The 22,533-nt window shown below is 58.9% G+C and overlaps 1 protein-coding gene across 7 annotated transcripts in view; it reads right to left on the bottom strand.

Annotated features, from left to right (window-relative positions):
• The window catches only part of NTRK3 (neurotrophic receptor tyrosine kinase 3), a 170,811-nt gene that overhangs the window by 111,246 nt on the left and 37,032 nt on the right, over positions 1-22,533 (bottom strand). For all 7 annotated transcript variants that reach the window (XR_006739867.1, XM_036411849.2, XM_045572010.1 and 4 more), the window contains exons 5-12: positions 13,349-13,417; positions 9,715-9,872; positions 9,015-9,157; positions 8,252-8,393; positions 7,591-7,887; positions 4,384-4,407; positions 3,785-3,849; positions 2,744-2,846 (exon numbers count right to left, since the gene is read on the bottom strand). Coding sequence is in view for 6 of the 7 variants with exons in the window: in XM_036411849.2 (XP_036267742.1) it covers positions 2,744-2,846; positions 3,785-3,849; positions 4,384-4,407; positions 7,591-7,887; positions 8,252-8,393; positions 9,015-9,157; positions 9,715-9,872; positions 13,349-13,417 (1,001 nt within the window). In the remaining variant the exon portion in view is untranslated. The remainder of the gene's footprint in view (positions 1-2,743; positions 2,847-3,784; positions 3,850-4,383; positions 4,408-7,590; positions 7,888-8,251; positions 8,394-9,014; positions 9,158-9,714; positions 9,873-13,348; positions 13,418-22,533) is intronic.

Raw genomic sequence — 22,533 nt, 5'->3', positions numbered from 1 at the left:
ACTGGGCACAAGCTCCCCAACCCAACAGGGTGCCTGGGAGTTCATGGCGATAAAAGCGGAAACATCAACAATGCGCCCGTTCTGGTCCGCGACCGCTCCTCCCTCAGCCAAGGGGAGCCTCCGTGAGGTGCTCCATCTCTCCCACAACCTACCACGCAGGGAAGGGCGGGTGGCGGGTGGCTGGCCAGGGCCCCAGCAGCGACAGGCAGCTGGCCATTAACAATGCACGGGAGTGGCAGCTAGCCCCCACACAGAGGGTGGGGGAAACTGGGGTGCAGAGTCACCTCACTGGAGGAGTGTGCTGCGGGGGGGGGAATGGGGGCAGAAACAGGAGGAGAGAGTGCCCTGGCCCCACCAGTCTCCTGGTCCTGCACCCTGAAGCCAGCTGAGGCCAGACATAAAGCGAGTCATTCATCCTTCCTGAAGCTCAGATAAGAAAAGCGACAATAATTTGTGTGTTTCAAGTTCACGGTGAGAATCAAATGAGAACGTGCAGATAAAGGGCCAAGCACGGGGCCTGGCACACACTGGGGTCCCAGTCGATGAGAGCGCCCCCTCCCAGCTGCTTACATCCAGATGGGGTGGTGCTCTGCCAGAGAGAGGCGGGGAGGCCACAGCTCGGGGTCACGACCTAGGCTGCCCCCTGACATCACCTGAGCAGCTTTAAAACGGTCAGCTGAGGTCTTTTCTTTAAAAAAAAAAAAATTTTTTGATTTTTAGAGAGAGAGGGAGAGAGAAATAGAAATATCAATGAAGAGAGAGAATCATGGATCAGCTGCCTCTTGCACGCCCCACACTGGGGATCAAGCCCGCAACCCGGGCAGGTGCCCTGACTGGGAATTGAACCGTGACCTCTTGGTTCCTGGTTTAATGCTCAACCACTGGGCCACACCGGCCTCGCAGACCTGGGGGGCTTTAGAAACTCTGACTTCGCTGGTCAGGGGAGCGGTTGGGCCGTTGCGATATTTTTTAAAGCCCCAGTGCATGATGGGCTGTGCATTACTCACGGCTTGTATGAATGGAGCAGGAGCCATCATCACTGCTCCCCTCGCCACAGTCACTGAGCAATTACGGCATGGCCAGGGACGAAGCTAATTGCTTGATATACATAATTTCATTTAATTCTCATAAAACCCTGCCTGGTAAGGATTATCCCTCTCATTTGTCAGCGAGGACACGGGGGCCAGGAGAGTTAATGAGTCACGTGCACGCCTCAGCTTCCAGGCAGTCGATTGGGATCTGACCCCAGACCTGTCTGACCCTAATGGTGGCCGCACCAGGGGCGAGCTGGGGAGGCAGCCTCGGTGCCAGGGGCAGAAGGGGCATGTGGGTGAGGCTATAAAGGCCCGTGAGAGGGCCGCCCCCGCCCTGGGCGCCAAGGCAGGCCGGCGTGGGGACCTGAAGACCAGACCTCACCGAGAGGGACGTGAGAACTCGTAAAGCCCCGGTGGGGGCAGTCTGAGCAAAGGCACTGGGGTCATGTGGAGCACCGAGCACTGACGGGGCAAGCAGAAGGAAGAAGGGACTTAGTGCAGGAAGTCAACAATGCCAGGTCCTGTACCGGGTTCACTGCTGCTGGGCACTGCCCTTGACCCCTGAACCCGCCGGGCAAAAGCAGCACTCATCAATGGTGCCAGCCGTGCCTCCCTGGCCGGGCCCAGGGCCCTTTCCGATGTTCTGAGTAGCCTCCATCTACATCCTTGTTATTTCTCCGGCACCGAGCCCTGCTCTGTGCTCCTGGCTGCAGACACACGCTACTCCCCTCTGTCCCGTTAGAGCCCAGCCCTGGACATCCGGTACCTCCCTCCCAGCCCCGCCCCCGCCCCCGGCAGCTGGAAGGAGCCCTGAGCCCCCGCTCCAAGCTTAGGAGCCAGGCGGAGTGGCTCCTCCCCAGGCCCGATGCTTCCCTGTAACCGGGCAGCTAACCAGAGGGATAACGAGACATGCGCGCGGCAGCAGCCCCTGAGATGTGTTGGCAGGAGCCAGCCCCTCCAAATCAAGACGCTGGCACGGCTCTCCCAGCCACTCCGAGGGCAGTTACCATCTGTTTACGGAAAAATGGTAATAACCCCCATCGTAATCAAATCGGCAACCACTCTGCCCTGAGTGCCTATTAGCTGGTGCGGACTCCCGGGGGGCGCTCCCGGGACCCGACGCCCCTCCAATCTGGGGCTGACAGGCAGCGCTGGCCCATGGGGTGCCCGGGTGATCCCAGAGCCCGGCCAGGCCGTGGCAGGGCGGAGTGGGTGGGTCTGGGGAGCTGGCCAGCACTGAGACGGGCAGGGGGCTCGTAGCACCCGCCCTGGGACTCTCCGTGGAGCCCCCCTACATCTTACCCTGCTAGGACCTTCTCCCCACCACCCCGCGCGGATGGGCAGCAAGAAAAGAACCAAGTTACTCAAACAACGTGTCCGCCTGCCTGCCCTCCGGTACCGGAAAGAAACAGGTCCTCTCATTGGCCTGCAAATGCAACCTTCCTCCCAAATCACCCTCGTGCGCCAGCCCGCTGTCCCAGCAAAGCCATGGGCTCCCAGTTGGGTCCTCGCAGATCCCAGCGCAGCGTTCAGTCCATCATCACCAGCACAGTAGCCGTAAAGGTGCAGGCGGGAGGAGGCCCCTCCCTCCGAGAGCCGGGAAGTGGAAGCAGCATTGAGGAGAGGCACGCACACACACACACACACACACACACAGACACACACACACACACACACACGAGACCCTGGTCACCGCGAGGCCGCCTTACCCTTCATCCCGAACTTGGACCGCCGGCCGTACTTGTTGATCATGATGAAGAGGACCACCAGCAGCACGCAGGCAAAGGCGGCGAGCCCCACGGCGATGGACACCTGGGAGGGAGGGAGGGCCAAGCATCCACAGTTACTTTCTCGCAGGAGCGCGCAAGGAGCCTATAGACCAGGGGTGGGGAACCTCCGGCCCGCGGGCCGTGCAAGGCCCGTGAGACCATGCGGCCCGGCCCTGCCAAGGCGGTAAGGGTGAGTTCGTTCGATGTTTAGCTGAACGCAGCAGGCCGGTTTGTAAGCTGACCATGGTGTACGGCCCGGGAAGGACGTAAACATCCAATGGCCCTTGCAGAACAGAGGCCCCCCGGCCCTGCTTCAGAGGCAGTGAATGATGAGGCCCTAACAGCCTCCGGTTAACAATGACCCACCCCGGTTAGGGAAACTCCAGTCAGCGGCTCGGGGTTCTGAGCCCCTGGCAGGGGGGGGGGGGGGGGGGGGGGGGTTGGGTGTGCTTATAAATGTGCTCGGAAGCCTCGCGAGGCCTCGGTCTCTCATGTTGTTACTGTTTAGTTAGCAGGCCAATGCTGGGTATGCACGTGGACGTTCTCTACAGAATACTCTTACCAAGGAATTCTGGGAGATCTGGACTCTTCCCCGAGAAATCTCAGGCCCTGGCAGTCGGGGGTGGGGGAGGGCTTGGACACCCACCCACCCAGGAGCTGCTGGGATAACTGACTTCCTACGAGGCCGGCAGAGTAAGCAGCCTCTTCGAATCACAGGCCTAGCCTGGCTGCTAGCGGAGGACGGGGGGGGGGGGGGTTCCCGCTGCTCCCTCCCGGCCCCGGGCAGGGAGCAGAGCCCCAATGCTTCCTCAAACAGTGAATTACTCTCCTCAGACAAGGGAGGACCCCGTGCCTGGAAGGAGGTCGCTGGTCAGGGCCCTTCCTGCCTGACGTCCCGGGCTCCGAGTGGGGCGGAATCGGAGTGTCCACTGCTCGGATGAAACGTGAAAACGGCCTCCTCCCAGCCCAGTAGTAACTCACCCCAAAAGTGTCTTCCTCTGGCTTGTGGGTCACAGTGATAGGCGGTGTGGGGCTCACTTCGTAGACTGAAAACCGAACGGAAAGGAGGAGGGTTAGCTTCCTGGCCAGGGGGGCTCTGTGCCAGCCCCACCGGCTCCCCAACGCCCGGAGTCCATGCTGGACAGCATGCCCTTGAACCTGCTTTTGCTGCCTGACCTCCCCAGAGACCCAGGCCCCGCCTGGCTGCCCGCTGTGACCGCCAGGGGAGGCTCCATGGGGAACGCGGGACCTTCACCCCCACCCCATCCTCAGAGCAAAGAACGGCACCGGGCAGCGTGGGCCCCGGGCTGTTGCATAAAACAGCACAACAACAACGAGAAAACAGTTTGGGGTCCCAGCCAGGGTCCGGATCCCCCAGGTTTTGGTGGTGACGGTGGCTGTCGCCAACTGTTCTTTGCTGCAGGCTTTTTCCGTCCCCTTTCTCGGTCACTCGGACATGCCATGCCGGGCGGCCAGGGGCCTGGGGCTGGGCAGCCTGGGGCAGAGGATTATTTGGATTCCATGGTGACCCAAAGGCTCAGAATAAACCAGCTTCAAAGCAAAAGGCAGAGCGGACTTACTGGAGTCAAAGGGATCCGTGCTCTCTGCAAAAGAGACAAAGAGGCTGTTAGCCAGCGTCATCAGCAACGGAGCGGGGCGCACTGTGATCTTAACAGCCACGACCTCCCCACTCATGGTGACCCCACGTTACCCCAGCAGCTGGAAACACAAGTCCCGGGCACGTGACCCCGGCCCCACGCCCCGCTGCCTCCGTAGGAGGCTGGTCTTCCCAAGGCAGAAGAAATGAACACAGAGTTCCCGATTTCAAGAGAAATGGCCCAGCCCAGCTAGGGACCCAGCTATGAGGTGGGGAGTTAGTCTGAGACAGGGTCCCCGCCTCCCGGTCGCTGACACACGGGGGACCTTGGTACACTAGAGTCCAGAGGAGTCTGCTGCATAGGCTTCCCTGGGTGCCCCCCAGCTGTGACCTCAAGACGGCATTCCTCAAACAGAGTGCGGAGGTCATCCGAGCAGGTCACTGTGGCATCCTTGGGACCCCACAGGGTCCCGGCCCCGATGGCACTGTGTGACGCCGCTTAGCCACAGCGGGGGCTCGCCTGCTGATGGAAGCTTAGCTGTGAGCCCGGGGCTATGCTAAACGCTTTCTGTCCGGTGCCGCTCAGTCCTGACAGCCCTCCTAGGAGGGAGGCGGGACTACCCCCCGTTTAACAGGAAGGAAACAGGCTGAGAGAAACGAACTCACTGGTGCGATCTCACTCGTCTGAAAACAGGACTCGGACCCGAGCCCGGGCCCTGGCAGAGGGACTCGGAACCCAGCCTGAGGCAGAGTCACCCAGAGGGTGCTCACCATCGATTCCCCAGTGAAAGGAGTGAGGGCCCCGGGAGAAGCCAGCATTTCAGGAAAAGGACAGGCGTGCTTGGCACATTCTGTGCCACCGGAAAGTGAGAACGTGCTCAGGAACTCATGGGGCGTGGAGGAAGGACACGGAGCCGTGTGGGGCGGTCCCCGACGGCCGGCCCTGGCACCATGTGAGCAGCAGAGTGATGGCGACAGCCAGGGGCTGTCACACGCTGAGTCACTCCCGCCCCGGGTTTATGCGTGGCAGTGCTGACCCCAGCGCATTAGACTATGACCATCTGAGTCAGTCTTTAAAGAGCTGATTAAGTGAAAATGAGGTCATCAGGTGGGCACTAATCCAATATGACTGGCGTCCCTATAAAAAGAGGAGATTGGGACACAGGTGAACAGAGGGAAGACCTGGGAGGACATGGGCAGAAGGCGGCCGCCTGCAAGCCCAGGAGGCAGGCCTCAGGAAACCAGCCCTGCTGACACTTGACCTCTGAGGTCCAGCCTCCAGAATCGTGAGGAAGTACATTTCTATTGTATAACCCCCCCCAGCCCCTGCGGGGGGCTCTTGTATTTTGTTAGGGCAGCCAGGGCCAATGAACGCACAGGTCATAAGGCATAGGGCAAAATAACTATCCCCGAATCCATACCAAGAGCAAATAAATAACTGAATGGACAAATGCGGAAAAGAGAAAGCTCTCCCTTGCAGCAGAATTCCCGTTAGTAGGCGCAGGGGGAAGGATGAGAGCAGACAAATCACCACTTGGCAAACCGCACAGGAGTCATTGTCGCACCCGCACCCGCTCCCTCCAGGCCCCAGGCTTCTCTTTGGAAACCTCTCACACACACACACACACACACACACACACACACCCGGGAGCGGAGACCCTCCTCCGAACAGAATCCCTCTCCGATCATGAGACGCGCACAAGCAGGGACAGGGCCACGCAGCCCTGTGTGCCGGGCAGGTCCACGCTCATGTGGCAGCCATGGCAACCCCGCACCCTAAAGGCCACGCCCACGGTGCGGGCCAGGACCGCCTGGCTCCCAAAGGAGAGCCGGCCTGGCCCGCCTGAGGTTCCCGGGGCCTGTGTCTGGGCAAAGTGGGGATGATGCTGGAAACGGGGGCCCAACAGGACCCCTGGGGACTCGGACATCAGCGCGTCGGATGCGCCGTGGCTCCATCACGCCCTGGACGTCAGTGGCAAGAAGGCCGCTTCCCATGTGGCCTGGTTTCTCCCCCGTCTCACCCTCGGAGCACCTAGCTCGAGGTGTGTTGGTTTGTGTGTGTGTGTGTGTGTTTTTTTTAAGATAAACGCGGCTGCCTGGCGCTGCGGCCCTGGTTCTCTGTGGCTGTTCAGTCACCTTCACACAAGCAGATGCCGCACCGAGCCAGCCTCTCCCTGCCTGTGTGCGTGTGTGCGTGTGTGTGTGCATGCGGCAGTAAGCCAGAGAGAGAGAGAGAGAGAGGCGACAGACTTTACACTTCCCTTCATCTCATTAGAACCCACGATTTCTGGGGACCCAAGGCCCGGAGGTCACCCAGCATGTTCCCGGCACAAATCGCCGAGGCCGGCACAGGCACACGGCTTCCTTAGCAGCAAAGCAACGGCTGCCGACCCCCCAGGGAGAAGCCGCAGCCGCTTCCCCCACACCCCTCCCCCGTCAGGAAGGTAACAGGCACGTTCTCGCCCAAACAGAGACAGAATCGCCTCCCAGGTATCCTAAGGTCTTTCTTCCATTGCTTCCGTGACTACCCAGGTGCGGGTGACATTAGCGATTCGCGACATCCCAGGTGACAGCATCAGACACCCCCATCGGCTCAGCACGGGGGGGGGGGGGGGGGGCGGGGGGATGCGCAGACCCGGAAGCCTGGACCCTAACCAGCAAGAAGGAGGAGGCTGGCTCATTCGCCCGTCACATGCAGAGCTGGGCAGAGCGGCCCCACAGCCCCCGCCTCCCCCCCAACAAGGTCACTGAGCCCTCACTGTGTGCTTTGTGCCCCTTAAGCCGTTTAAGAGATTCGAGGTCATTACGGGAGCCGTGCAGTCGTGCCCGTCCCACAGGTGAGAAAACAGAGGCTCTGAGAAGCAACGACTGGGCCCAGTGTCTCCCGACAAAGACAGGGCTGGGTCAAGAGTCTCTGTCCTCCTTGTCCAACTCTCAAGACCCTGCTTTCTCCACCAAAACACGCTAAGGTCTCCTGTGCCCGACCGGGTACCTCTCAGGGGTCGTGGTTTGAACGGCGACGGCTACTGGAAACCAGACACTTCATCTGTTTTACACACGACGCTGGGGGTGGCTGACTACGCTCCCGCGGACGTTTGGTTGCCATGGTAACAGTATCACCGCGGCTGCTGCCTCTCCTCTCCAGCCGCCAGGCCCCGCCCCTCCCCCCCGAGCTCCCGGATGGCCTCACCCGGGAAGGGCTCCTTGAGGAAGTGGCCGTTGATGGTCTGGTTGGCGGTGCCCAGCGGGTTCTTGGCGATGAGGGTGTAGTTGCCGTTGTTGTAGTGCGTGGGCTTGTTGAAGAGCAGGCAGCCCTCGGACACCTCGCCCTCCTGGTAGAACTCCACGCGGATGATCTTGGACTCGCGCAGGGGCTGCCCATTGTGCAGCCAGTGCAGCGTCGGCGGCGGGTTGCCGCGCACCATGAACTCGATGCAGTGCTCCAGGCGCGGCTCGGGCTCCTCCAGGCTCACCACGCGCGGGGGGTCTGCCGGGGAGAGGCCAGCTGGTGCCAGGACACAGAGCTCCCAGGAGCCGGCCCGGGAATCCCACTGCTCACCCCCACCCTGCTCGGAAAAGACTCGGGGATTCAGAGTCCCCCCTTCCCCACATCACCCCCAAACAGAGCGGAAGCGCCCTGATCTCCAGGGCTGGAGTGCTCCCTCTCACGACCTTTCGGCCGAGGGGTCAAACTGGAAGTCGTGAAGGCACAGCTGAGTGGGAGGCACCGGCTTCCGACGGGCAGGGATGCCCCTTCCCGGGGTCACTAGCCCAGGACTGACTCGCCCCTCCTGGCGGACCAGCCCCCTGCCCGGCGTGCACACAGCCACCCCCTCCGTGCGTCCACTCACAGTGGACGGTGAGGGCGACGCTGGCGTTGCTCATGCCCACGACGTTCTCCGCGATGCACGTCAGGGAGAAGCCGTTGTCCTCGCTCGTCACGTTGACCAGCGTCAGGTTGATGGCGTGCACGTTGGTCCAGTTTAGGTTTGTCTGAAAGGCCAGTGAAAAGACAGCCATCAGACAGTTTCTACACGGGCAGCTCCCACACCTAACCCCACACAGCTTCTGGAGTCCAGGGGAAAAGCACAGCCCGGCCAGGGTGGCTCGGTGGTCGAGCGATGACCTAGGAACCAGGAGGTTACAACTGGATTCCCAGTCAGGGCATCCAATGCCCGGATGGCGGACTCCATCCCCAGTACGAGGCGTGCAGGAGGCAGGCAAATCCATGCTTCTCTCTCATCAGTGTTTCTATCTCTGTCCCTCTCCCTTCCTTTTTCTCTAAAAAGCAATAAAAACATATCTTTTAATAAAAGGAAAAGTTGAGCGGAGGATAAAGAGGGCTCCGCCAGCGAATGCACACAGCCCGAGGGCCAGGCTCTCTCAATCAAGGGCTCCCTCAGCCTCACATGAGGTGCCTGGCAGCGCTGTACCCATTTTACAGGTGAGGAAACTGAGGCCCTGCATGTCTAAGATCAGGTCTCCGTGTCCTTCCTGGAGAGACGGGCCCACGACTCTCTCTCTTCCCGTCTCTTGCTTGGACTCTTGCGTCTCATTAAGACTAAGAGCTGGTGGGCCCCAGCCTCCCGGTGCAGCCTGAGCCGAGGTGCCGACCTGGTGGGTGTTGATGGACTGCAGCCCGGTGACCATCCAGTCCACGTCGGGCAGGGGCGAGCCGGAGCCATTGCACGTGATGACGGCGTTGTCGCCCTCCCGCACGGTCAGGTTCACGTGGCTCACACTGATCTCCGGGATGTCTGGAGGCGGGGGCAGAGAGGACAGGCAAATACTGACTCCCAGACGTGGCCTGGCCCCAACGACGACGCCCACGTCGCCCGCTGGGGCTCTCAGGAGCCCCCGAGCCCCGGAGGTCACACCGCCTCCCAACAGACATCACCCGGGGGACTCTCCCACACAGCCCCGGGGTGCGGGGGGAGGCAGGCCCAGCGAGAAGTCAGATGGCAGAGCTCCGCCTTGGGGAGCTGGCCCTCCGAAATGAGCTCTGAGATCCTGGGGACCAGACACCTGAGGTCAGTCCGTGCTTGGGCCCAGGCGCCTGCCTTTCTGCAAGCACCTGAGGGTCTGGGGGCCACACTGTAAGGACTCACGCTCAGGTCTGGCTGGCAAGTGACTGCCAGGCAGGAAGTAGTGGGGTGTGGGGAGGAGGGGCGCACTGGACCCCTCTCTGCATTCCCGAAGCATGGCTGCTCAGGAGGGGCAGGAGTGCCCAGGAGGGGAGGGCGGAGGGGGAAGGGTGTCCTCCCGGGAGAGTGAGGGACGCCTCCCTCCCGGGGCCAGGGGGCGGCGCCCTCACCACACTGGCTGATGTTCATGCGGGACAGGGGCAGCTGGGCGCCTTCGGCGCTGATGCAGTAGAGGTTCTGGCTGTTGAGCTTGGCCTCGCCCTGCTCCTGCCACAGCTGCATCCAGCGGATGTCGCAGCTGCAGTTGAAGAAGTTCTGCTCCAACCTCCTGCAGGCGAGAAGGGGGGGGGGGGGAGCTCCTGAGCCCAGGCGGCCGGCTCCTCCCGGGGGCGGGAGGGTAGGTGAGCTGTCTGTGTGTGAGACAGGCCAGCACGGCCACTGACGGCATCTGTTTCCTTCCACCCTTCCCTCTAGGACCCGATCCCACGGGGAGGACGCACGTGAGACCCGCTCCTCTCCTCTGCCCCAGAGCCTTCTGGGAACTGCCCGCACTTTCCTGCCTCCCAGACAGCGAGGCACACACACAGCATGAAGTCTCAGCACAGCGGCCCTCGCTGAGCGATCCGGAGGGCAGGTCCAGGCAGAGGCAGGGCAGGAGCAGAGCAGGACAGGCACTCGGGCTGGGCCCAGGATGTGGGAACTGAGGAAGGGGCCAGGTCCGCTGTTCACAGAGGAGCACATGCCCAAAGGGCCAAGAGGCCAGCACGGGCCGCCTGACAGCACCGTCCGGTGGCAGGAAAAGTACCCAGAAGCCGTGGGTGGAGCCAGCTGGTCACCTCAGGCAGATCGAGTGCATTGACGAGGGTCCCCCGGCCCAGGGGACGTGCCAACTCCTCAGCCCCAGCGCCCGCGCAGGCAGCCTGCGTTAGACCCACGGTCTTCACAGACGTGACCACATCAAGGATTGTGGGATGGGGTCATTCTGGATGTAGGCTGGCACTGTTTTATTTTTTTTTTAAATATATTTTTTATTGATATTTTACAGAGAAGAAGGGAGAGGGATAGAGTTAGAAACATCAATGAGAGAGAAACATCGGTCAGCTGCCTCCTGCACACGCCCCCAACTGGGGATGTGCCCGCAACCAAGGTGCATGCCCTTGACCGGAATTGAACCTGGGACCCTCTAGTCCGCAGGCTGATGCTCTATCCACTGAGCCACACCGGCTAGGGCAATGACTGGCCTCTTTATCGGGGAAAGTGGGGAGAGAGAGACCAAAGACAAGGAGATGGAAAGGATAGACAAACAGCGAGAGAAGACGGAGGCAGGTGTTCCACAAGCCATGGACCCTGGAGCCCAGGATGGCTTGCTGATTTCTCAGAGATCCGTGGGGAGCGGTCACAGGCCAGGATAGCTCAAACCCATCCCAACCCTGAGCTAACACTTTACCAAGTCGATTAAACCTGCCAATTGTACCAGGAGTACGGATCACTTTGCTTTAAAAAATGAAGTATTCCTAGCTATCTGAATCATGTCTGCAGGGCATGTGTGCAGGGCATGAAAGGGAAGGTCCCCGGGGTATTTCTGGAGGGCTCTGGGCCATCCATTTCTATCCCCCGAGCCTCTTGCCTAAATTACATCATGGGACACAGAATCCAAGCTTCTCTTCTTTCCAATTCATTATCTCTGAGAGAATCTCGGATTCTTGCTCTGATTTCTGGCCAGGCCGTTCCAGTCTTCCCTGTAAGGAAAAACACCATCTTGCCTTAACCAGAAACTTCTGAGGGCACTGAGCAGTGCCAACTCGAATCTCCTCAAAGCTGGGCCCTGGGACAGTGTTGACAGCTCTGAAGACGCTGCCAGTCCTCTCAGTGAGAGGGACACACCCTGGCCAGGTGCTGGGCCAAGGCCACAGCCTCCATCTCGCACAGAAGTAACTGAGAAAGGGCCTGGCCGGTGTGGCTCAGTGGTTGAGCATCGACCCATGAACCAGGAGGTCAGGGTTCGATTCCCAGTCAGGGCACAGGCCCGAGTTGAGGGCTCAGTCTCCAATAGAGGGCGTGCAGGAGGCAGCGGATCCAAGATTCTCTCTCATCATTGGTGTTTCTCTCTCTTTTCCTCCCTCTCCCTTCCTCTCAGTAGTCAATAAAAAGATATTTTAAAACAGAAAGAAATGGTTGGATGCCCTAGTTTGCCCTCGGTTCCTGCAGAAGGTCGCTGGAGCCTCGGCCTCCCCCTTCTGGCTGCCACAGCTCTCAGAGCCATCTCCTCCGGCGCGAAACCCTTCCTTCCTGCAAAGAGCCGGCCCATCCCGCACGCTGCCACGGGCCCACGGCCCACTGGCAGGCCCTGGCAGTCCGGTGGCTCCCGGCGGATGGCGCCATGTGGACCCATCAGAAGTCGGACAAGAAAGCACTGCCCCTCTCGCGCTGGCCAGGAACTGGGATTGTTTGCATTTCAATCACAGCCACAGCCAAGAGCCAACACGCGGCCCCTCCGGCCAAAAGATAAATTTTCCGCTCTGGCTATTCCATTCTTCCTCAAAAACCAGACCCCTGCCAGGGCGATGGCTCCTCAGAGGGGCTTCTTTCTCTGACGAGTGAATTCTCTTCCTACTTAACAGCGCGGCAGAGGGGGACGCTCCGTGGACAGGGGCTCACGTGCTGACGCGCGGAGGGAATGTCTTCATTCCCCCGTAAGTCACAGGCAGCGCGCGGTGAATCGATCCCGGGCAGAGATGAATGCAGAATCCCGTGATCCTCTGGGGGGAGCCTGGCATTTGCTTTAAATATATATCCTCGAACAACTGTCTCTAAAACTCCATGGAACCCGTCACTGGGACAGCGCGCCACGGATTTCGCATCCGTTGATTTTTCGGGACATTTTCTCAATAGAGGAGGCAATTGCAGGCCCCAGGTGTTTCCAGGTGAGAGCACCAGTCCCTGGCCCCCCCACAGGCGTAAGGGTCAGGCATTCCAGGGTAACTTGATGCAAGACTCCCCCAAAAAAGAGATTCCCCCAATGACCTCCCTTATGTCAGGACCCCTTGTCACTTCAAGGTCTCCATATGGAAAAAGTGTAAACACTCACTCTTTGAAAATGATTGTAGAACAGATCCTTGGATTGGAAACAGACGGAAAACATTGGGGAAGGGGGTGGAGGGTGGTAGAAGAGGGTAAAGGGTGGACAAATGATGGCGAAAGGAGATCTGACTTGGGATGTGTGAGCACACAGTACAGTGTACAGATGACGTGTTATAGAATTGTACTCCTGAATCCTATTTAATTTTATTAACCAATGTCACCATTTTTTTTTTTAAATAAATCCATTTTTTAAAGAAGTTGGGAGATAGCCGAGCACAGTGGGCAAGAGCTTGAGTCCATTGGCTATGCATGTAGTTAATGGGTGACCTTAAACAAGATACTTAACCTTACTCAGCACCCAGTGTCCCAGTGTGGAATGACAGTAATAACCCCTACCTATAGGATTTTTGTAAGGACTGCAGCAAGTAACGCCCATCACTCGATAGACTGGCACAGCCCTGTGGGACTAAGGAACCCTGATCCCCATGCCTATTGTGCCAACACAAGGTGGAAGGGCAACATCCTGAGAACTGTGCTGGAAAGAGCGTGTGAAATCAAGCGACGGGCTGACTGGCTCTCACTGAACATGGTACACCCACGTCACCAAGTCCTGCAGCCCCTTCAGGTGACGCCCAGCCCCGGGTGGCTCCACAACTGGACACTCCCCACCCACCTTCCACCACCACTCCGCCAGGCCGAGCGGGTCTCCAAAACCAGACTTACAATTCCCGAAGACTCAGCGTCTGGAAGAGCTGCCATGACAGTGTGGTGAGCCGGTTACTTGACAGGTTTCTGCAAGGGGGACAGAAAAAGGGGGGTTAAAGGGCAAATTGGGCCCAGACGGTGCTCTGGGGGGCAGGCTTGGCCATTGCATGGGAACCCGGCTTTATCATCCTCCTTCTCCTGGCCCCATCCTGCGACCCATCCGCCTGCCACTCATCCAGGCCACAGGCCAGGTTTGGAGGGAATTGTGAAGCCTTTCAAAGAGCTAGATTTCACAAATAAATTTTTTTCTCTTTTTTTAAAAAAAATAAATATATTTGTATTGATTTCAGAGAGGAATGGAGAGGAAGAGAGAGAGAGAGAGAAACGTCAATGGTGAGAGAGAATCATTAATTGGCTGCCTCCTGCATGCCTCCTACAGGGGATTGAGCCTGCAACCCAGGCATGTGCCCTTGACCGGGAATTGAACCCAGGACTCTTCAGTCTGAGGGCTGACGCTTTGAGTTTGAAGGTGAGTATACATCCATGAAACCATCACCATCAACAATGTCATACACTGAACTATCACCTCTAATTAAAAGTTTTCTTCCCCTCTTTTATTTATTTATTTTTTTTTTTAGAGAGAGGGGGCGCTGGGAGGAGGAGAGACAGAGAAAGAGAAACATCAATGTGAGAGAGATACATCGATGGGTTGCCTTCCGTACCCTGACCAGGGAATGGAGCCCACAACCAAAGCACACGCCCTTGGCTGGAATCAAACCTGGGACCCTCCAGTCCACAGGCCGATGCTCTATCCACCGGCCAGGGCCCCCTCTCTTTCTGTGAGACGAGCATTTAGCATAAGCTGCACCCTCTTAGCCACTCCCGGAGCGTACAATACAGTGTGATCACGCGCAGCACGCTGTGCTATAGGTCACTGGGACTTCTCACCACGGGAGCTCCGAACCTTCCCCCCAAGCACTGGGAACACCCTCACAGGCCGAGAAAACAGCGCACAGCACCTGCCTCCCTCCCTGCAGATGCCTCTCAGGGACCCAGACATCAGCCTTTTGTTCGCACTTCTTTTCTCCCCCTAATCGTCCTCGTTAGGATGTCCGGGGGAAGGAGCAGGCATTAGTCTTGGAATAAAAGAAGGAAAACCCACCGCTATTATTGCCACGCCAACAAACACCATGGGGTGTGATCGGCTGCAGAGGCAGCCACTCTGCGAGCGGGAGCCGAAGCGGCCCCAGGGGAAGGCTCTCATCTGGCAGCGATGACAGGTCAGGAACCACTCAGGTGAACACCTGCACGCGCACGCACACGTGCACACACAATGTGTGTGTTTGTGTCTGTTAGACACGTGGTAACTGATGCAGAGACACACACACACACACACACACACACACACACACACACACACCCGTAAGCGCGTAGCTCCCAGGTGCGTCTATATTTAGAGGGCTTTTCCCACAAATATTTGCATGGAGACAAATACGGGCTTCCCTGAGGAATGAGGGGGTGGACGCCTGGGAGGGCCCCTCTGGAACTCACGCTGGAGTCACAAACGAGGAGCCCCGAGAACGGCAGCTGTGCTGGGCGGAGGACCGGGACAGACCGAGCGATCAGAACCGGAACCCGATCTGTTCCCTGAGCCCAGGGAACAGAAGCTGGAAGGGGGTGAGGGGACGAGACCCGAGTGGCCCAGGTGGGGTGGGAGGACCGTCGGGCCGAGGCAGGCGCGGGCGGCCGGCCATGTCCCCTGGCAAAGGTCACGCTTTGCTATGTTAGGCAGAAATGTCACGAGAAAATTGGATTCTGAAAGAACTACAATAACAGGCATTCCGGGCAAATAAAGAATAAGAAATCGAATTATCGCACAAGTTAGAGGGGGCGGGGCGGGGACACTGCAGTGGGCACCAGCTCACCCAGGGGCCTCGGCTTCCAGAGCCTCCAGCCCTTGGGCAGACGGAGAAGCCCCCGCAGCATCGATTCCAAGCTTACTGTCCAGGAGTCTGTCCTTTCCTCCCTCCCTCTCTCTGTCTGTGCCCAGTCACTCTAGCTTCCAGCCCCTGAGCTCCCATCTGCTCTCTGTCCACTCGGTCAGCTTCCCCTGTTAACAGAGAGACCAGAACCAGCGGTCTGCTCCGCTTGCCTCTGAGGTGGATGCCACGGTCCCTGGCCCCTTCGGGGATCTCTCTGCTCTTACAAAAGGCCCTTTTCGGAGTGCAGTGTGGGCTCAGAGCACCAAGCACAGCTGGCCAGACACCGGCAAGGCTGCCCCGCCTGGCTGCAAGCACATGACGTAAACCTCATTCCTTCATCCACCGAGGCAGCCCTTCCCTAAGACCACCGGCCCCTCGGCTGTCTGTCTGTCTGTCTGTCTTCTCATTTCCCCCTGGAAGAAGCATCCCCCTGCCCCTCCAAGTCAGGCGGGGCTCTTCTGAAACTGATGAAGAACGTGGAGGCAAGGTCAGGGGAGGAGGACGCCCAGGGCAGCCCCAGCCCCACAGAGAGTGCGAGTGGAAGGAACAACCCGCGGGAGGAGTGGGGAGGCCGACAGGTGCTGCCCACCTCCCTGTGAGCAGGGACCCGACACCTCATCAGCCTTGACCTTGTGACTTCCGGCTCGGTCAGCCTCACCGCCATCCACCCCTCAGGCAAGCACCACGTCATCTCGTCACCACGGCCTGCAGCCAGCCCCGGCAAACCCAGAGCCCGCGATGTGCCCCTCGAAGGCGGAGAGATGTTTGTCTGCATCACTGACATATTTGCTTTTTCCTCAATTAAATTGCTCTAAAAGGGGGTGGGTGGGGGGAGGGGGTGAAAGCCATTTGAGCCATTTTTATTCAGCTAAATGGCACTGGATGGCTCGTTTAATGAACTTTAATGAAGCCAAAATGCTTTCTCTAATCAAATCTCAAGTGGCATGACTGGTGTCCTGACCTTCGATCAGGAGGCCTGAGGCGGCTTTTCTCCGAGGCCCTGCGCGGGGCTGCACCAGGGTTTCCCGGGGTAAGTTCCTGGGAATCGAGGGCTGCAGAGTATGGATGGTATGAAAAGAGAAAAAAAAGTCATGTTGCTTAAAAAAGTGTCCTACCGAGCAAAATCAAAAGGGCTTGCCCTGCAGGACTGCTCAGAGCCTTTATGAAAGAAGGCCCTGGCCCGAGGCCTCACACTCACTGGCCACAGCTTTCTCCGTGAAGACACCAGCAGAAACATCAGCCACACGGCGTGTCTGCAGAAACGATGGTTGTGGTAAGAAATAGAGGTTTGTTCTTAGTCCGTGGTTCCTGCTCACAGCTCCCCAAGCCCTTGGGGCTTCCTGAGAGAGAAGCACAATCAGGGCATCTTTGGCATAACATTTGGTCTCACCAGGGCGTGGCTCAGTGGCTGAGCATCAACCTAGGAACCAGGAGATCACGGTTCGATTCCCGGTCGGGGCACAGGCCCAGGTTATGGGCTCCATCCCCAGTGTGGGGCGTGCAGGAGGCAGCCGATCCATGAATCTCTCTCATCGTTGTTGTTTCTCTCTCTCTCTCTCTCCCCCTCACTTTCTCTCTTTCTCTCTCTCTCTCCTCCCCGCCTTCTCCCTTTCTCTCTGGAATCAATAAAAATATATATTTTAAAAACATGTATTTGGTCCTCCGCTCCTGAAATCACCTCGGAGAGTGAGGTGGGTGTGGAAATCCCCACCAGATGGAGGTGGTGGCCAGGAAAACCACGAGCAGTTCCAGGAAGGAGAGGGCAGGGTGAATCGGGCACCAATGGCCGGTATGTGCACACATGTCCTTTGGCTGATCTCTCCCATCTGTCACTGTCCATGCCTGGCGTCTCTCCCTTATCTGCCCATCTCCAGTCGCCACGAGTCCCAGCCATTAGAGAGAACACCCGAGGCCCAGGCTGCGCCGCTGAATTCAAGCGTCAACGAAGTCCCGGTCAATGAGGCAACACGGAAAGGGGGCTGTGCCCTTTTCAGACAAATCAACCAAAAGCGAATCTGCCCTCAGCACGTGAGCGGCCTCTGGGGCCCAGGGGGGCACGCCTGGCCGACACTGGGCACCCCAGCGGTGCCCACACACGGGCCCAGTGGCCCGGGCCTCGTGGAGGCTCTGCACGCAAACCACGTCATGGTGGTAGAGCCAGGACATCACACTGGTCCTCATTCGAGGGCCGCTCTGGGCCTCTCTAAACACACCTCTCAGGCCTCCAGCCTCCCTGATCGGAGCCGTGGGAGGGGAGCAGGCCGGGTGTGGGGCCGGGAAGCGCCTGGGAGAAGCGCTCCAGCTCCGGGCGATGGGGACAGCCCGGGAGCCACTCCCCGGACCTCCGACCAGCCTAGTGACCTTTCTGGTGCTAATCCTCACCCTGGGATATTTTCCTATTGATTTTTAAAGTACATTTTTATTGCTTTCAGAGAAGAAGGATGAGGGACAGAGAGCTAGAACCATCCATGATGCGAGAGAATCATGGACCAGCCGCCTCTTGCAACCAGGGCCTGTGCCCTGACCGGGAATCGAACCCTGACCTCCTGGTTCATAGGCTGACACCCAACCTCCGACCTCCTTGGCCACTTTCTAGCTCTGCGATTCCTGGCTGAGCCTCACCCTTCTCTCCTCGGAAATGGGCACATTTACTTGATGGTGAGAACGGACTGCAATAACACAGGGGCGCCCCACAGCGGGCCTGTCACACGGAGGTGCCCAGTGGCAATGGGCTACCAGCACCCATAACACTCACAAGAAGAAAGCTGAGAAGGCAACACCTCCTAAGCATCAGTAGCCAAGCAGGGGCCGGGGCGGGGCCCAGGCTCCGGGCCCTCAATCCCTGGGAGCAACGGGCATGTGCCGGGAACCAAGGAGGAACCTCACGCCAGACCCCCAGCCCACCGTGCTCGCAGACGCTGCTAAACGGTTTCCAATTAATTAACTGATTACGGGCTAGAACAGAAGGGGATTCGAAAGAGCGCTGTTGACCTTTAAGAATAATTAATATCATCAGGATACCAACCTCGTCCAAGGAAAACAACGAGGAACGTTTTCAGATGACAGTCAGAAGCCCGGGACGGGGAGGCAGATGGGCCTTCTCTGAGCGGCGCCCAGCGCCCAGCTCCTGGGCCGGCTTCCTGGGCGCCCGCCACCCCCACCCGGCCTCTTCCTGGGACGCGAGGGAGGGCCAGGGAGGAGTCTGGACCTGCCATCCCGCACACACGGGCGGCGGCTGCCCGGGCCCAGTGCTGTGGCCACTGTTTGCCCAGACAACACCAGCAGAGAAAGAAGGGCAGGTGCATGGGGCCCGATGCTGAGGGGGCACCAGCTCCCCTTCTCAGTACACATGGGTGTCTGGGAGCCCCTCGCCCTGCCCAGGGCACGGCCAGGGCCAGGGCCAGCCCCCGGGAAGGACCCCACCCCATGTCTGGGCAGACGCCGGCCTCCCGGCTCCCTCCCCCCATCACAGCCTGGAGGGTCCTCTGATGTTACATCTGAGGACACAGAGTCCCCCCAGCCGGTGAAGGCCAGGGCCCATCTGCTTGGCACAGTCCTACTCCCAGCCTCCAGCCGCGTGGTGCTGAGTTGATACGGAATGAGGTCTGGCCCCACAGGCGGTAGCGAGGATCTCATTTCTAACCCTTAGAGAGGGCAGGTCAGAAGGCACAGTGTTGGCAAGCAGGTGCAGCTGCAGATACAAGGTGCCTGACGAAGCTTCCGCGGGATCCCGCGGCTCTGAGAGACCCGCCCCAGGCCAGGTCCCACTTTACCCCGCTCCCAGCTGTCCACACACAGACCTCTCCGTCCTGGCTGACGTTCAAGTGCTGCCCGTTCAGACCTTACCGCTATCCCGCTCCCAAAGCTCCCGCAGTCCTCCCGGCCACCCCTCTCCTCGGCCCCCAGAGCGCGGGCCGCCCTCCCTGCCCGCCTCGCCTGCCAGGAAGAGCGTGTCCTGAGCCACAGCCACGAAGGGGCCGGCTGCCCGGCCGCCAGCCCCCACCTCCGTCTCGCTCGCTCCAGTGTCAGCTGCAAACATCTCTTTTCTCCTTTTAATTGCACTTCTCTGCTTCCCTCTCTGCCATTGGCCTCATGACTCAGGGCTTTCACTGAGTCACCGAACAAGGCCATCACGCCCGCTTTCTGTAATTCCTGCCACGCTCGGCCTTCTGCCCGCTGCTGTCCGGTTCCACGCCATGTCTGGGGAAAGCAGTGTCTGCTCGTTTCCCAAGACCGCCCCCCAGCAGGGACCTGGCAGCGTGCACCGGCGGACGCAGGGACGAGATGAGACAAGCACCGTATCTCGTGTTGAATACGTGGACCCGGAGCCGACCCCCACCCCACTGGGATCCACGTGGATTCTTCTGCGTCTGCGTGAGGACGGAGGTAAACTGGGGGTGAGAGGCCATTTGTCTATGAGACAGGGCCCTTGTAAAAAATATTTTTCACTGATTTCAGAAAGGAAGGGAGAGGGAGGGAGCGAGAGAAACATCCATGATGAGAGGGAATCATGGATCAGCTGCCTCCTGCACGCCCCATACTGGGGGTGGAGCCCACAACCCGGGCCTGTGCCCTGACCGGGAACCAAACAGTGACCTCCTGGTTCATAGGTCGATGCTCAACCACTGAGCCACACTGGCCAGGCAAGACAAAACCCTTTGAATGGAGACTCCGGGAAATGAGAAGAAAGAGCAGTGGGTGCTGGGGCCTGCCACGGGCTGGCCTCGCAGGTGACCGTGCCCACGAGGGTTTGCAGCCGGGTCTCTGCTCACAGTCCTTTCCACAGAGGGAAGAACGGGTTGCACCTTGACCGCAGGCATTGCTCAGTGAGCGCATGAAGGTACGTTTCACCCAATGGCACGGACTTCACCCGCCAAGCACTGAACATGGTGCCAACCTCACCCGGCTCTTTCTTATACCAGCAAGACCGCGGCTGACCTCAACTTAATTTAAAGCCTGGAGCTTTGAATACAAGTGCAAACAATTAATTAACTTGTAATCATTTCCGCCTGCTATGGGGACTTTTTTCAGAATCATTAATGACAATCGTGTGAAGGAAATTGGGATGCAGAAGCAATTTTCTGGGAAATATCACTTACGAGTGCCTGTCAGGAACTAATCACTATATGCTTTATAGGTATGAGGCCCCTGAACTTCCCCAGCCACCTGTTATGGCTCGTGTTCTTGTTATGATTTGTTCTCATTTTCAAGATAAAGAATCCGAGGCTTAGAGGTCAGGCAACTAGTTCAAGGTCACGAAGCTGGTAATGGCAAAATAGGGCCTGAATCACTCACTGTGTCTAATTCCAGAATCCACATGCTTAGCTCACTACTGCATGTGCACACACACATGCACACGCACACATACACACCTGGCCTGCGCACACATGCGCAGGCCAGGTGTGCAGAGCTCCGGCTGGGACTCTGCTTTACACACCCAGGGGAAAACTTTGTCCCCCTGTGACTGTTCCTGCGACAACGCACGTGACAGGGGGACAGCAGGAGCAGGGCAGGCAGAGCGATGGGCAGGGTGAGCCCTGGACGCACACCTGGGAGCTCTGCCTGGAAGGAAAAACGGCGCTCCGGTGCAGGTCCCTTCCCAGCTCCGTGGCCCCGACAGTCCCCATGGGGGGGGCGACCGAAGTCATAAACACAGCCCTTGTCCCTGTGCCCGGGCCTGGGAGGACGGGGGCTGGAGGAGCAGGCCCTCCTCCCATCCTCCCCCTGGCTGTATCTGGATCCCACTGGGCGGACAGGCAGAGAGCAGGCCCCTGTCCGCCACGTGTCCTCGCCTCGTCTAGCGTGCCACCTGCCCCGAAGGACAGAGGGCAGCCGCCGGCAGTGCCAAGGATGCTGGAGAGAAGGTAAGGGGTAGCCAGAGCTTGGGCACCTCTCCAGGGAGCTGCTCACAGCGCACCTGCGCAGGGTGCTCCCTGAGCTCTGGCCATGGTGCTGAATCCCCAGGGCGCTGGTCCTTAGCCGTAAGAGGGAAAGGTCAGTGGACTCGCACAGCTGCGCACCACACGGTGACACCCCCATCCTATGTCCCCATACGGCACCCCAAAGAGACGCATGCTCTCACCTCAGAGGGGCTCAGCAGGGTCTAACAGGTGCCTGGCATGTTCTAGGCACATCAATGTGAGAGGACATCAGGACAACAAGAATAAGAAACTCCCTCCCCTGGCAGGCGTGGCTCAGTCCTTGAGGGTTGATCTATGAACCAGGAGGTCACAGTTCAATTCCTGGTCAGGGCACAGGCCCTGGTTGCAGGCTCCATCCCCAGTAGGGGGCGTGCAGGAGGCAGCTGATGATTCACTCTCATCATTGACGTTTCTCTCTCTCTCTCTCTCCTTCCTCTCTGAAATCAACAAAGATGTATTTTTTTAAAAAGAAACTCCCTAAAATTCTGATGTGGCCCCACACTACAGAAGGGACGAGACCACTTATCTGTAAAGAACCGGCCGTCTGCCGGACTTTCACATGTTGCATCTCAGCCAAGTCCCAAACAGGCCTAAGAGGGCGGTGGTTTTCTCGCCACAGGAGACAGTCAGCTCAGAGGTGGGACGCCATGACCCAGGCCTCACAGCTGGGAAAGGTGCCCGCCTGCCTGACTGCGGTATTTGTGACCTCGAGTCCAACACGGAACCTCTCCCCACAATGCTCAACCAAGACAGGGGAGCGGGCAGGGAAAGACATCCTAGCACAGCCCCGGGGGATGAAATCACGTGACAAATGCCACTGCTGATCTCTGAAAAGGAAGTCCAGTCACAGCCAGCGCCCACCTGAGGTCCGACCAGAGACCACACCAGAGAGAGACGGAGGACGAGGAGGGAGAGTGGGGGGAGGGAGGGGAAGAGAGGGAAGACAGAGCGCTGCTGGGGATCCGGGCTGGAAATGCGATTATTAATATTCTGAGTGGAGCCCGGCGCTTAAGCTGTATTTAAGGACAAGCCCGACTGCATAATTACAATGCCTTAATTTGTTTTCTTTTCCGCACAATAAATAAGGAGCTCACCGTTGCTCATGCAAACCTGGGCATCGGCTGCTGACTGGAGATGGACAGCTGTCATGTGGTGTGGCAGCCCCACTGCCTCCCAGGGGTGAGGGGTGAGCTGCCTGCCTCCCGGGGGTGCGGGGTGAGCTGCCTGCCCCTTGGGGCACAGCTGGGCGCACCAGGAGGACCAGGTGTCCTCTCGTGGTGTGTGGGTCCCTGTCACACTG

This window comes from Pipistrellus kuhlii, unplaced genomic scaffold (assembly GCF_014108245.1).
Source record: "Pipistrellus kuhlii isolate mPipKuh1 unplaced genomic scaffold, mPipKuh1.p scaffold_m20_p_42, whole genome shotgun sequence".
NCBI classification, from domain to species: Eukaryota; Metazoa; Chordata; class Mammalia; order Chiroptera; family Vespertilionidae; genus Pipistrellus; species Pipistrellus kuhlii.
Note: the sequence above shows the minus strand (reverse complement) of the source record. Positions and strands in the feature narration are given on the sequence as shown.